Here is a 14532-nt window from a genome sequence, read left to right on the forward strand (position 1 = left end):
CCTCGGCGGACGTCAGGCTGCGGCGCAGTCGAAGGGCTGATGTTTTCAGACAGTGCAAGAAGGAGATAAACATCACTTCCTTTGTCCACTATTTTGCCTGCTGCTGGGGCTACTTTGCTGAAATTTCGTAGGGGGCGCTATTCAGCCAGTTTGCATCACTGATGGAATATTGTCATGTACATGTGTTCAGGCCGGGAGTCTTATCAAACATGTAAAGTTTGGTGCAGACTGGAGCATTTACAATAAAGTTATAGCAACTTCCTCTGTCATGGCGAAACATCAAATCTCAACGGTGTGAGGATGAGAATTTTCTGCAGGGCGAGACATGTCTGTCTTGCTCACAGCTGTGTCATCAAAATTATGCAAGTTTTGGGCCCATTCACTTGAATTTCAATTAGTAAATTGAAAACTCTTGATGAGTTTGTGTGTAAAACAAATTAATTTCCTAATTTTCATCAAGTCTATTTTTTTTTTAGAAAAGTGAAGACTTTTAACCCACATGACCTGGTCAAAGTTTGATTGAAATGTGTACTGTCAGGTGTGTAGAGACAATAAGTAACTGCAGCTGGACACAGAAAAATACTCATATATTTGAATGGAGAGTGTGAGTGAACCCACACCTTTTTGAACATTTACTGCTTCCACATAGTTTTAGATACAGACTTCATTTGAACTTTAAATGTGTCACGAGACTTTGACCTACAAATCTTGGATTTACATGTTTTTTCTATCTTTTACTTTTTTTGAGATATTAGAGTATGAGTTTTAAAGTCTTTTCTTGCTCCTCTTTTGATTTTATAATGAGTGTGTATTGCGGAATGTTTCACAGCACTGAGGGAGTGACATCACCAGGAGCAGTTGGAGAGGAGGATTTTAGATTACGCTTCTTGTGAAATCTCATAAATCCCATGACTTTTGCCAAATCTTACATTAAAAATCATACTTCAGTAGGAAATTTTGTGGCGAATCCATTGATACAGGTTTAAAAGTGGTCAGACTTATAGTTTAGATGTCAGTTTAGATGAAGTTATTTTCTGTAAAATTATGATTTTTTCTTTACAGTGTAAATGCCTAAAATGCAGGCTATGCTCCCTAAACACCTCACACACAGAATATCTGGAGACTACAATTTTGAGTTGAGCTGAAGTTGATCAGATGAACTGTAGTGCCCATTCAAAACATGCCTGAGACATCCTGCACTATGTCTTGAACATACAAAGTTCCCATCTGTTAGGAATGGGAATAGAGTTTAATTCTAAACTTTTTTTTCAGTTCATTCTCTATGGTAGTTCTTATGATTACAGATGTAATCCCACCTCCAACCACAATGTCGGTTGCAATGGCAGAGTGGCTGTCCATCTTTCAGCTTGTTGAATCCATGTTCAGAAGAAGAGGCAGAAGCAATGTTTTTTATGAGGTATTTTTATATATTTCTGAGCGTGCCTGAGACATCCAGCACTAAGTCTTGAATGTACATGCCAAGTTTTGTTCACAGTGCACAGTTCAATAGTACAGCTTAAGTCTCTTAAACGTTTCCAAGTCATTAACACTGTGGATGTAATCCCATCTCCGACCATAATGTCCCGCAGAAAACTGGATGAATTACCATCCAGGTACTCTATTTGTGAAAGTAAGGTATTTAACTTAACTTTGACTTCATTCATTTTCATTTCATTTCATTTTCAGGATCAAAATGACTGTTGTTCTGCAATTAATCTAGCCTAAGTATGCTCTAGATTTGTTATGTATTTGAGGTAAGACTTATTAAAACCAAATTAAGAAAATGCTATAGTGTTATTTCGAATGAACTCTTTGATAGCATCCCATAAATACCTTAACGTCATATCCTTTACAGAATTCTCATGGAAATGCAATAATTCCTGTAAAGCTGATCAAAATTGCTCACAATACCTTCCATTCTGTAACAGGGTTAAATTGAATCTTCATCTTGGAACCTGGTTTGGAGTATTAGGAAATCCTAATGTACATAGACTTGCATGATAGTGGGACATAGACATGTGGATAGTTTTTGTCGTCTGCACCAGATAAGTACTCTTAGATGATATCAGGATATATATCATTCTGTAGTATGTTTGGTGTCTAGCTGAGAAAAAGCTAAAGTGCTTCCTGTCTGGGTGATACACTCTCTAGATATCCACCATAGCATAATTACTTGCCACATTAGAAAATGCTAAAGTAGAGGCTGAGCCGCTACTACTGATTTTTCATCTATTCATTAATGGGTCAAATACGGTATTCATATCACCTCCAAGAATTAATTGATAATCTGTCATACCATCCAAGATTCTAGATAATTTGGCAAAGAATGTCGGTTTGTACATATTTGGTGCGTGTACTTACAGAAATGCTATTCTTTTCCCTTCTCCATCTTTCCCTTTATCAATAATTTGTAGTTTAAGATTGTTATGCACCAATAATATCATCTCTTTGTTTTGTTATTGGCAGAAGAGGAAGCAACTACTTCATACATATTATTTCCTATTTTGTGAATATCTTGATGCATTATTTGGATTTTTTGAGGTAATGCAAAATGAGTACCTTTTCTGCCAATAACCTCAAGCCACCCAGTTTAAAAAAAGAGAAATGAAACCCACCCCTAGGCCACATCCCCATATCATTCCCCCCAGCTTTCCCCTGAGCTCACCAGGAAGAGTCAACTGTTCACAATTATTCAAAACATTTTTCTTAATTCTGAGACTCTTCCTTTCTGCTCCCCCATATCTGGCTTCTGTTTACAAAGCAGTGACATGACAGCTTTGTCAGCGTCCCCCTTTTATAGTTTCTATTATACCCCTTAGTGTTAATAATAGAGGTGTTAAACCAGTGTAAACTATTTAAATGACTATACTTAGTAACTTTTTCTAACAAATTAAGGGATCACAACATTACCATGGTTATAAATATGTTTTTCTTTTCTTCTCTCCTTTCTTTCTCCCATTTTTCATCTCTTTTCCTTCCTTGTCTTTCTTTCTTTCCCCTTCTTTATCCTTCCTTGTGCCCCCTATTATACATATGATAATTGTACATACTTATGACATATTCTTAATAAAGCCATGGGGAAAATTTCCTTGAATGTAGATTTTATAAGCTGAACTGAATGTAGATCTTATAAATCCCAATAGGTTCTTCTTTAATGAGTGTAGTTTTTTCTAACTTAAACACTCATTGTTCATCCAGTTGAAAAAGGAAAAGAAACTTCATTTTCTGTGTCCAAATTGTCTCATCTTGGTGAATCAGGTGCAGTCTGTTAATAACGTCCATACCCCTATTGACTTTCGTATAGAAGTCCATGACTTCAGATGGGCGCGTAAAAGACTGTGCTTCATTATTAAAGTAATCAGCATCTTCACTGGATGCCTCACCCCATACTTCAGCTTGGTCTTCCGTAGCAGGTCTTTGATTTCATTGAAGGTGGCATGTTGCTGTCGTTGGTCAGCAGTTAGGTCTGGATAAATACTTAGCTTCTGGCTTTGGTTTTGGAGAGTACCTTGTTTCCCCCTTAATTCTCTCCTAAATTTACGCTTAATGTATCTTACAAACTGAATGAGGATGTGTCAGCCGTATCAAAATAACCAGGATTTTTTGTTTTCTGTGGACATGTTTGTAAAATTGATTCATAAGCTTGGTTGGGTACTCAGCCCTTATGAGGCTGTAAATATGTTTGCCTTTTAATAATAGTGGATGCTGAGTGTTTGCGAGATGTAAACAGACATACAGTAGTGGTTAGTCTGGTTTGTCTATTGTTAAAGTCAAATGAGTCCTATTAAGTCTACTGAGTTTCAGGTCACAGGTTGGCTACTTTTATCTGAAAGAGTACAGCCATGATGTTCGAGAGATCTGACAATTCATTTGATATACTATTACATAAATATAACTTAAGCAAAATACACCACATTCCATATGGTTGTTCCAGTTGTAGTTTGTATATATAACAAAAAATAAAGAAAAGTGCAACAACTAAGAAATTACATTTCCCCACATTCCATGAACCCACAACCAGTAAGATATCCCAGGAAACATTTCATATGATATCCATAATTATGTCAGCAATAATATCTTGTTTAAATGAGATTTAATTTATCAGTATAGCATCAACACTCATAAACTACATAAAAAATGTCTTTGTTTCTGCTGTTGAGATAAAGGTAGATGTTGTTTAATATCAAGGCTGTTATTATACATTCCTGAAAAATTCATCCACTTGCAGTTTTATTGCATTACTTGAGTGGCTGTCAAGTGAAAGAAAAATCTCACCCTGCTGGTTAACATCAGTTTATGGTGCATAAACCATCCCATGAGTCATTTTGAGTCAAATTTACTTGTTTTGTTAAACTTTCGGTCAGAAAGAATGAACCCTTAGCTGCGTAGCTGCTCACTAAGCTACCAGGCTAGACTATGTCTGCTGGTGCTGAAATAGGATACAGTCTACTTTGACCTTTTGGCTCTTGTTTGCAAATATCAATACTCCTCAGCTCTTAAGGAACCATGTATGTAGAAGCTTAGGCAAAGGTTAGGAGAGTATTACGGCCTTCGGGCAATAACAAAGGGGGACAAATATTCATTTGTTATTGGGATAATGTGTAACTTTTACTGAAATGTTATTGTGTCTAACAAATCTATTCAATTAAAATTGTGTTGTAAACATAGGATGATTCTTGAATATTCATGTCTATTAATTTTTTGCTCATCATACCATGAACATATTTGAGTTTTAAAAATTGAACTGCCATTTAATGAATGATTATTGCATTTTATTTATGCATTTTATTTTAACTTACTTTAATTTATTCTCCTGTCTTAACAAGTTTTGATCTGCATTTTTCAATTACTAATTTTTTACTGCTTTTTGCAGTACTATTATTTTTTAATGAAAATGTATTGTATATATACATTATATTTGTATATATACATTATGGGAGCCAGCAGCCAATTAGCTTTCCTCAGCATTAAGACTTGAAACAGCTAGCTTGGCTCCTACAAAAGGTAACAAAATTGGCCAATCAGAACCTCTAAAGTTAATTTATTAACATGTTATATCTCATCTGTACGGAAATCAAGGTACACTTAATGACAATTTGGGGTTGCCAGGCAACCAGCAGGGACTCCAGAAAGTCTCTGTGATGGGCAAAGAAATACACTAACACAAACTGTCATATTTATACTTTTGTTTTTGCACGGAAACAAACAATATACAATGTGTGTTAGTAAGCTTTAGAGGTGCTTATAGGTGGATTTAGTTACCTTTGGACAGAGCCAAGCTAGCTGTGTTTCCAAGTGTTTCCATTATTTCTGCTAAGCTAAACTTTTACTATTAAACTATTACAACTAAACTATACCATTTATCATAGACAAGCTAATTTAGAACCAGGCCTCTGTATCAATATTGGTGAAAAATAGAAAAATGATAGAAAATAGTAGGTGAATTTCAGCACCTGGCAGAAACACAGAAACATGTAGACTCAGCACATGTATGTGAGTTCACACTCCTTTCCCCCAACAAATACTCATCTAGCTGCCCTTTTGAGGGCAGATGTAGGACAAAACAACATCAATGATATTCTTAATAATGGGAGGTTGTGGATGGAGGTTGTGTGGCAGGTGGTGGGCCAAGACCATCTCCCAGACGTCCAGCAGATGAACATTCAGTCCTTTGAACATGGCTCTGAGTACCTTGTCACGCTGCAGCGAGTACCAGTCGCTATTGGTCAGTGCTGCATCAAGCGTCATAGTTTTGGGGTTTGCAGTCCGGATTAAAACCAATGTGCCTGGAGCCCTGTCCAGCAGCCGCACTACCGCCCTGCGGATGCTCTGCAGCCGCTGGATGTAGAGCTCGATGGGGAAAGTGCTGAAGTGTGCCCAGATGCCAAAAACTACAACGGTGTTGGTGCCTCCAACTACATGGTCTAGTTCATTGGCAATGTAGTGCAGCTCGATGGCTGGGACATTTCTAGAACGGACAGGGGGACCGTGGAATCGGAAATTCACCAAAATGTTGTTTGCGTAGTCTAAAGCCATGAAAGGTCCAACTTGAACTGTACTGTGCAGATTAAACTGCTTGAGATCTAAAAGTATTACAAAAGGAAAGAATTAGGACACATTAAGCTGCAGTATGAACAAAATCAAACCTTTGCCAGAGATTTCTGTTGATGAACTACCTGGCAGTACTGCGTTGAGGTGTTCAAACCACTGCCTGATGGTAGAGTCTCCATACAGGTGGACGACCTTGCCTTTCAGACACTGACTGATGACAGACGATGTGTTGAAATGGCGGACTTTGGTGCCACTTAATGCTTGCCATGCACCCTGGTAGTAATAGCCAACAGGACCAGAATGTACAATGCTGCTCTTCACCTCTGGTTGATCTGAGAAGAAGTTAGAGGATAAGGGGGGAAATATGTGATATAAGAAAACACTTATGGCTTATCTTCATTCCATAATGACTAGATGTACTGCTATCAGCTAACACTTTTGGCCTAGTACTTTGTGCTCTCATTGCTCTTCAAAAACTGGTCTGAATACATCTCTACAGGAGAATGCTGTCTAGAACATAGTGGTAAATTTTATACAAATGTTCATTTCTCTGACTGGTTTACTTCTAATAATCTGTACAACATTCAATTTTGAATTATTATTACTAATAATATAGGCTGTGGTGGTGGTAAAAGTAAGAATTGTGCATTACCTTTATTTTTTGGCAACACGGTGACACTAGCAGATCCTGAAGCTCGAATGTAGACTTTCATGTTGACACCACTGAAGAAAAGCATGCAGAATAAAATATCTCTTGCACACATTATAACACTAACAACATAAAACACAAGAAAGGAAGACAACATTTTAAAATCATTTCATGAAGTTACAACTAGAACAATCAAGCACTAATATGGGAAAAAACTACTTGGAAGTAAATATTCAACATTACATAAAACCTAGCCCATAAAAATCCATTTTTTTAGAAGTGAGTTAAAGCTGTTGTAATTCATGTCATCATACGAACAATGGGTCCAAAGTGAAAATTTATTTCACTTTGCACTTTTTTCTGAAAAGACCACACCCAAAATAAAATGTATACATTTACAAAAAACAAATGAATCATTGCAAATGCTATCCATTAAAAAAACGAAAGTCAACTAATGTGATCCAGTCTGAACTGGTTTGGAAGTAGAAGTCCCATTAATTTTTCCCAAAGACAACATTATGTGATTCACAGTTGGAGCACTTCTACAGCTTGGATTGGCATGAAACTCTCCTGGTTAAATCATCAGTAAAAAACTGTGTTAGAAAATATCTGGTCCTTTGATAAAAAGTCAAAGGCACAAGCCCTAACTACAACTTCTAAGGTGCATTTCAGCAAGAAACATCCAGTCACCGATTCTATTATGTACGGGGCTAAAAGTGGGTGGAATCAAACGATTGCAAGGTTCAGAAACCTGAAAAGACAATCTGCAGCTTAAATCAGTTCAGCTTTAAATTTTGGGTCAACTGTTGATAAATTCAGGACCTGTGCCACTATGTTATTTCAAGTGCAATGACAAAGTGTTTCAAATTGGCTATCACTCTGATTTACACCTCTGACTGGCTCCGTCTCCATAGAAGCTGCATTAGTGTGTCATGGGAATTGTACTATTTTGAGTTGTCTACTACGCAGAAATGATGGACAAAACATTATTTCTCAGAAACTAAAATTGGTGGCCATAACTTAAACCTATAGGATCCTTCATTTATCTGGCAGTGACCAATGCCTATATGTTAAGTAATCTTGAGCATATCACTAAAAACATCTTTGAAACGGGAATACAGATTGGGGAAAAACACGTCCAGAATCAGCAGTTACTCTCCCTTGGCAAATCTATTTCACTTTGTGTTATCTTAGACTAAACATCTCTAGATTCAATCTTTACAGCTTCTAGTTACACAATTTTCCACCAAGGAGATACATAAGTAACACTTTGAAAAAAAAAAGAAGCCAGTCTTGTCTTTCTGCCCACTCACCTTCGAAAGAGCTTCTCCTCCTGAGCCTTGAGCTGTTTATGAAACCCGCCATTGTAGTTGGTGATCCTGGCGTCACAGCTCAGCTTCTTTGGCTTGTAGCAGAACCACGGCTCACCTGTAATGAGGTCAGTGTAGTTGCACAGTGGCTGCTGGGTCGGACGCAGGCAGACATTGCAGGTGGTGGTTTCAGAGACTGAGCCTGAGCGGAAGACACTCCGGAAAGAAATCCTATCTGGCTGTTCTCTGGTCAGCCTGTGCAACACTGTGACAGCCTCACTGGGGTGAACCAGCGTCACCTGATAGGACAGAAAACCAGAGTTCAAAGTTCAACCCCCATTACTTGGCCTATGTCAAAGCAATAAAAACAAAAAGAGTGAACACTACTAAAATTTGCACACTTTGTTTCAGGTGTAAACCAGATTGATCTCCAGATACTCATGTCTAGAGAACTGATCATTAACTAAACCCCTCCCCGAGCAGCGATTGTCCAATTATAGTTTAGCAATCATAACTAGGCACAGTAGGTCTGTCAATCTTTGGATTTCTCCACATCGTGAAGTGGTGTGCATAGGGTTGAAGTAAGATCAATACTTGACATCTAAAGAGTTTGCAGGGTGTTCTCTTTTTTAGCCTCTCCAAACACAAAAATATGAAGAGCAAAAGTGTAAGTTTTAGTGTGTTTGTCTGCTCTAACGTAATCTGCAAATGTTAGCATGACTGGCTAATGAGTTTACTACCTACAGTAGTAATCCAATGTTACCTCCAAGGACAAGGAGCATTTCATACTACATTATTTTTGGGGATTACAGGTTACATTAAAAAAGTCCACTGAATGAGATGCTGGCTGTAGCAAAGCCTCCCACTGATATTTAGTAATTTCATTATCTTGGTTTGAATATTTTGCCCGCAAATACCATAATCACCACAGACAATTATGGCACTAGACTTAATAACATACTAGCAGATATAACTAGGTGGGAATTGATTCTTAAAAAGAAAATCTTGACTAGGATCAAATTTGCAGAAATCTCAGAGAGAGTATCTCAAAATCTAGACACATAATGCTGCTCTATACCTCTCACCACCAGCTGGGTATTGGAATAGATTACACAACACTATCAATAACCTTGTTTGGAAAAGAAATTCTCCAGAATCAAATACTACAAGGAATGCAGGTGGTCAGAACTGAACTAATCTCAAATTTAATTTCTGGGCTTTCACAAGAGCTTTGAACTCATGGCTTAATCCTGAGAAATCCTGATTGTTCCTTGTGATGTTGGCAGAAAATTGGAATATCCTTGTTAATGTCACCTAAGTATTCCTCTTTTTAACAGTTATGCCATCACTGTGGGGTGGTAAGACTTTAACCTTTCCCCACTGGTCAGAGAGAGGTACTCATGTTCTCAACAACATTATACATGACAACAGACTCCAAGCATACCAGGACATAAAAGATGCTTATGGTCTGCTCGGTTCTGCCTTTCTCTTTTACCTTCAACTGAGATCCTCATGCAACGCTTATGGAGTACCCAGGGCTCTAAAATGAATGACAAACTACTTGTTTCCAAATTTTACTGTGCGTAATATTTATCAAAGACTAGAATCTATTTCATATCAGTTGATCCAGAGTATGGCACAAAGGCTGGCATACTTTTGCCCAAATTGCTCAAATTGCCCTGAGGGAACTCCAGGAACACAGATATGATGTGGCAGTGCAAGGAGTACTAAGAAGTCTACACCTTTTAGTACTCAATGGCATCTGCCCTAACAATCCTTGTCAATAAAAATGTCCTTTTCTCCTGCTCTGCTGTTTTTAAATGATGGTACAGGTTTAGATGCATCTGTTTCTCTTTGCTGTATTATGTTAGTTAGTTTATATGCTGTCAATAAATTGGTTGACACTCGATGGAAGAAACGGATGTCTCAATATGTCAGTGGAACTTAACACTCTTGGATATACTGAATTTCAAAAGTTCCACTGCCATATTAAATGATGTTAAACAAGATAATATTTCTTTTCTAGATAGTGCTAGAGACCAGATCAAATCTTTGATTGTTGAATTGGTTTAGCACTTCTCAATCCTGTGCTAGCAATCGAATCTGAACCATGGTAGAGTAGTTATCTTGATTTTGATAAGAATTATTGACAGCATATAGAATAATCCAACCACTGTATGAAAATAAAGGACCCACTGTTTTGAAAATTACTGCATATGTGTCATGCAAGAACCAAAAGTTGACAGGCTTAGCAACAGTAACTGAGGGGGGTGGGGCTTAGCTAACGATCAATTAGAAGATAGACTAATGTCACAATCACATTTAATACAATAGTTTTAGCATCACCTCAACCTGTGCGCTTCCCTCCCAGGGTAAGGAAAATACAGCAGAGTAGGAGCCATTGAGATGATCCAACACTTGTCCAGCCACACCTGCACCAAGTGCTCGGTTGTGCAGACGGGCAAGTAAGACATCTCCCCCAGACTTCTTCGGACGGCCCTTGAAGTCATACGTTTTGATCAGAACTTCCAGCTGATCCCCTACATGCCACTGTCGTCCACCCTTCTCAGGGAGAATAGTGAAGGTGCTGTGGGCAGGATCAGTGGTCTGCTCCAGGGAAAGAGGAACTGGCAAGGATGGAGTTTCAGGCCAAGCAATGGAGTCTAATAGGAGGCGTTCCTCCAGAGCATCTTCAGGGGACCGCGGCTGGAAGCTGCAGAAGCGGTGTTGCAGGTGAGGTCTTGGAGCAGGGAAAGTGGTGATCACCTTATGCTGAAACTGGCAGGGAGGCCAAGAGAGTGATGTGACAAAGACATATAAAAAAACTTTATAATGTAAGACAAATGAACTAAATGAAACAAAAGGATTTTTTTTCCTGCCCCACACCAGAAAATAACTGAATAGTTGAAGGGGTTGATGAAAGAAGCTGATCAAAGACTGAAAAAATATGTACAAGCTAAAGGGAGGAAACTGCAGTCAGAATATCCTTACATTCCATTTCAGTAAAAAATGTAGCAATAATTTAAATGTTACTTTTCATATTGCTGTCGACAGTTACACAGGTTGATGAATTTAAGGTGCGCTATTAGGAGATCATTTTTTCTCCTTTTAAAAAAAAAAAAAATAATAATAATTCTTAATGAATTTTTAGATGCGGACAATGTTACAGTTCAATTATGATGTTTATATTTAACACAACTGAAGTGTTCATACTAGTTATTCTGGTGAAAAACTAATGTAGTTAATTTTCCTCTTCATATAAATCTCAAAAGTGAGGGTACAAATATAATGCTAAATTGGTCTAAAATGTCTGTTTGTAACAATACTCTTTCTATGTGTAATGAGTGAGCTCTTGTGGGTGTTGCCCCATCTGATAATCAATGATTGAGAACAGGTAACACTTGTCCACATCCTGGTTTAACAGTCCTTTCAAAAAGGAGCCATGTGCAGTTAGGAGGGAGGTTTTGCCTCACATTTTTCTGTTGAGGGTGATGAAAATCACATTAAGGTATCTGCCTAACCAGTTTTCCTTGTGCATGTTATCTGTGCATGTTTTAAGTATTTCACTGGCATTTTTGCAGGCACTGTTTGCAGTCAGACTGGAGCTAGCTGGAGGTAGTATAGTGTTATATGACAAGACCAGAATACCTGTGTGGCTGTGTGTGTGTGTGCCACATTACCACACCAGGGCTGGCTGGTGATCGCTGTAACTCGCAGCTCTAAGGTATGCCTTCCTCTGATGTTCCTAGTCATAGTTGTTCTCATATGTGGGTAATAATGTACACCTCTCATGATAGGAAGGAGGAACATGGTGTTGGCTTGTCTGGGTAAAATTCCCAGAGTGGCGTTGTCGGGTCCCTGTATGTTGGGGTGCCTTCCTACGGGCCCTAGTTAGGTATGCATTGGGTTTTCATTGTGGAATTATTTGTTTCCACTCCAGAATGGTGCAAAACAAACATTTCTGCACTGAACCCATGAAAAGACCAAAACCAACAATCAATTGATCCTACTAACAAGTATTATCTGTGTAGCAAAGGTCTGTTATATGTGGATCATTCCTCTGTGCCATAGAGCTCAACTGTGGCCCGAAAACAATTAAAAACTAATCAGTGAGCCAAACTGTTGCACTGAGTGACATGTTTTTTTTATTACCATTAACATGGGCATTGTTTACGAATACTGATGAAGAACATTACTGTCATCTAAAGCCACACTGCATATGAAAACAATATCCTGAAATGAGACTATTTCAAACAGGGTCCACCCTTCAAGCAGTCCCACTCATGACCAAATTCTCACCTTCAGGGCATCCATGTTAAAAAGCAAAAAGATGAGGACAAACACAGCCAGGAAAAGGAAGATGGCAGCAAACTTCGGACAGCAAAAGCTGACCACTGTTTCTCTATGACCTCTGATCTTCATGATTGGTGATCAGTCCTGATCTGTGACCACAGTATGACAAACAGTGTTAAGTGACACTTTGTTTAGTTGTATTTTTGTTAGTGATAACTTGCAAAAACTTGACCTGCGCAATGAAATGATCTCTATGCAAATAGTGTGTGGTATGTTTGCCTTTCAATCATTTCTACTAACTTGATCCTGTCACCCAGGACATTCCTCTGATTGATCGGCCATCAACCAAGGCCACAACCAAAGTCAGCAGCGTTACTCCCTTTGCGGTTTAACATTAGGATTCATCCCCAAGTGGCCAAGTCATTTACCCGTTGCACTATAATGTAAACACTTATAAGGTAAATACTGCTGCAGTCTTTTGCAATCTGACACCGTTTCTGTGGGTTAGTTGCCATAAAGGGCTACTTATTAAAAACAGGAATTAATACCTCTAAAAAGGGAGGAAGAGGAGAGGACAGACAGGTGTACCACGGCCGGGAACCAACCACCCACTGGTAGAGTGCTGGGAGTATCCTACCTGTGAAAAGGAATAAAAAAACCAAACCAAAACCAAGAATTCAAATAAAAACACAAAGCCAACAAACCATACCACTATCAACAGTGACAGGACTCCCAGTACACAGACCACACCTGTGAATAACTGCTATGAATCATAGCAAAACAATACTAAAATAACCACAGGAGCACTGTTACAAATTAGGTGCAATGTAAAGATGAATTTGCAATATTTTAGATGAATACATTACATACCTTTTACCAGGAGTACAGCTATGATGAGACAGAGAGACCTGATAACATATTTGATCTAATGTACTGTATGCTTGAATGTATCATTTAGGATAGAGTTAATTTAAGGAAGTGTTCTGCAGACATACAGCAAAGAGATGATATCATTTCTTTCACATGCAAATATTTGACACACATTTCAGGGTTGACATTGAAAAATCCAAATAAAGTGTAAGTACAGAAATGTGCCAGGAACAAACACAAAGAAGTGAGAGTTCCGTTTATTTCAGCTTTAGTTTGCATTTTAGTTAAACCAGGACACATATAAAAGTTATGAGATACTGTTGTCTCCCATTGAGGGAAGGCTTTGTAAAATTAAGGAAACATACAGTATATAAATATTCAAATACCATCTGGTTCACAGACAGGAGAAAATGTGAGCTTATGTGTTATATTGGCAAACCTAGACATTGTGTTTATATATATACACAATAGTTTGCCAAAAACAATTTGTGGGAAATGTAATCACTTATAACGTAAGGAGGCAGGGTTTCTGCTGCAAGTTAAAGCAATTAAACTTGTTAAAACTATGAAAATGGTTAGCAGCCACATTTAGTTTTCATGATGTGTATGAATTGAAACTTCAAATGTCATCAAATACATGTAAACTTAAACACATTTAAGCAAATCATGTATCTTACCTCAGCGGAGATTCAGTTCGAGGAAACACAATAAACTCAGACTGATCCTGGAGTGTATCTTGCTGGTTTGCAAGAAACCTGTTTTCTTCTCTTGACATCGGGTAATGATTCTTTTTTTTGTCTCAACAGTTGCCTTAGTTGCCTCCTGGCCCATTCATGGCCCATCACCTGTCACTCAATCTGGTTTCACCTGTTTTATCAGTCTAGAAGAGTGCACTCGGGCAGTTAGACCATAGGGGAGAGCAGGGTGAGTTGATCCAGTTTTTACTTGAGGCGTCTTTAAAGTGAGAGCATGACAGTAATGTCTCCAACTAAAATATGTACATATATTTCAGGATGTGGTGCATCCCTGGGAATAATCACTTTATACATAAAATAAACAGTTTTCAAAATATGACTTTCCAAAAAAAAGTGGTCTCTTGGCTCAACTTACCCCTCATCAGGGGCAAGTTGAGCCGAGGGAAAGGATAAGTTGAGCCACATGGGGGTAAATTGTGCCATTGATTATGTTGAAGTAAAACTGAACATTTTCACCTCATATAATCCTATATCAAAGCAAGACAAATTCAATACCAAATTATACTTCTTTAAGGTTTTATTTAAAGGTGAAGTTTACAGCTTCAAAGGCCAATTTTCTTAAAACAAGGCCTATTTAAAATTTTTAGAACAAAATCAAGTTCAA

The 14532-nt window shown here is 38.1% G+C and overlaps 1 protein-coding gene across 1 annotated transcript; it reads right to left on the reverse strand.

The window, feature by feature from the left end:
* Window positions 1-4898: 4898 nt before the first annotated feature.
* LOC121890394 (NXPE family member 3-like) lies at window positions 4899-13009 on the reverse strand. The gene is made up of 7 exons (XM_042402590.1): window positions 12852-13009; window positions 12310-12452; window positions 10357-10788; window positions 8014-8309; window positions 6704-6774; window positions 6177-6383; window positions 4899-6083 (listed from the first exon to the last, which is right to left on the reverse strand). The coding sequence occupies exons 2-7, from the start codon at window positions 12430-12432 to the stop codon at window positions 5530-5532; spliced, it is 1683 nt and encodes a 560-aa protein (XP_042258524.1). The 5' UTR covers window positions 12433-12452; window positions 12852-13009; the 3' UTR covers window positions 4899-5529.
* Between the last annotated feature and the right edge of the window lie 1523 nt (window positions 13010-14532).

Source organism: Thunnus maccoyii, chromosome 23, assembly GCF_910596095.1.
Source record: "Thunnus maccoyii chromosome 23, fThuMac1.1, whole genome shotgun sequence".
Taxonomy (NCBI): Eukaryota; Metazoa; Chordata; class Actinopteri; order Scombriformes; family Scombridae; genus Thunnus; species Thunnus maccoyii.

What these genes read in the sequence shown, in the direction of transcription:
- LOC121890394 (XM_042402590.1), bottom strand. Translation starts at nt 12,432, where the DNA reads ATGAAGATCAGAGGTCATAGAGAAACAGTGGTCAGCTTTTGCTGTCCG. An exon ending in AGGGAAGCGCACAGGTTGAG is followed by an intron (nt 8,310 to 10,356) that starts GTGATGCTAAAA and finishes CTGTCCTATCAG; the next exon opens with GTGACGCTGGTTCACCCCAG. An exon ending in CGTGTTGCCAAAAAATAAAG is followed by an intron (nt 6,384 to 6,703) that starts GTAATGCACAAT and finishes ACTTCTTCTCAG; the next exon opens with ATCAACCAGAGGTGAAGAGC.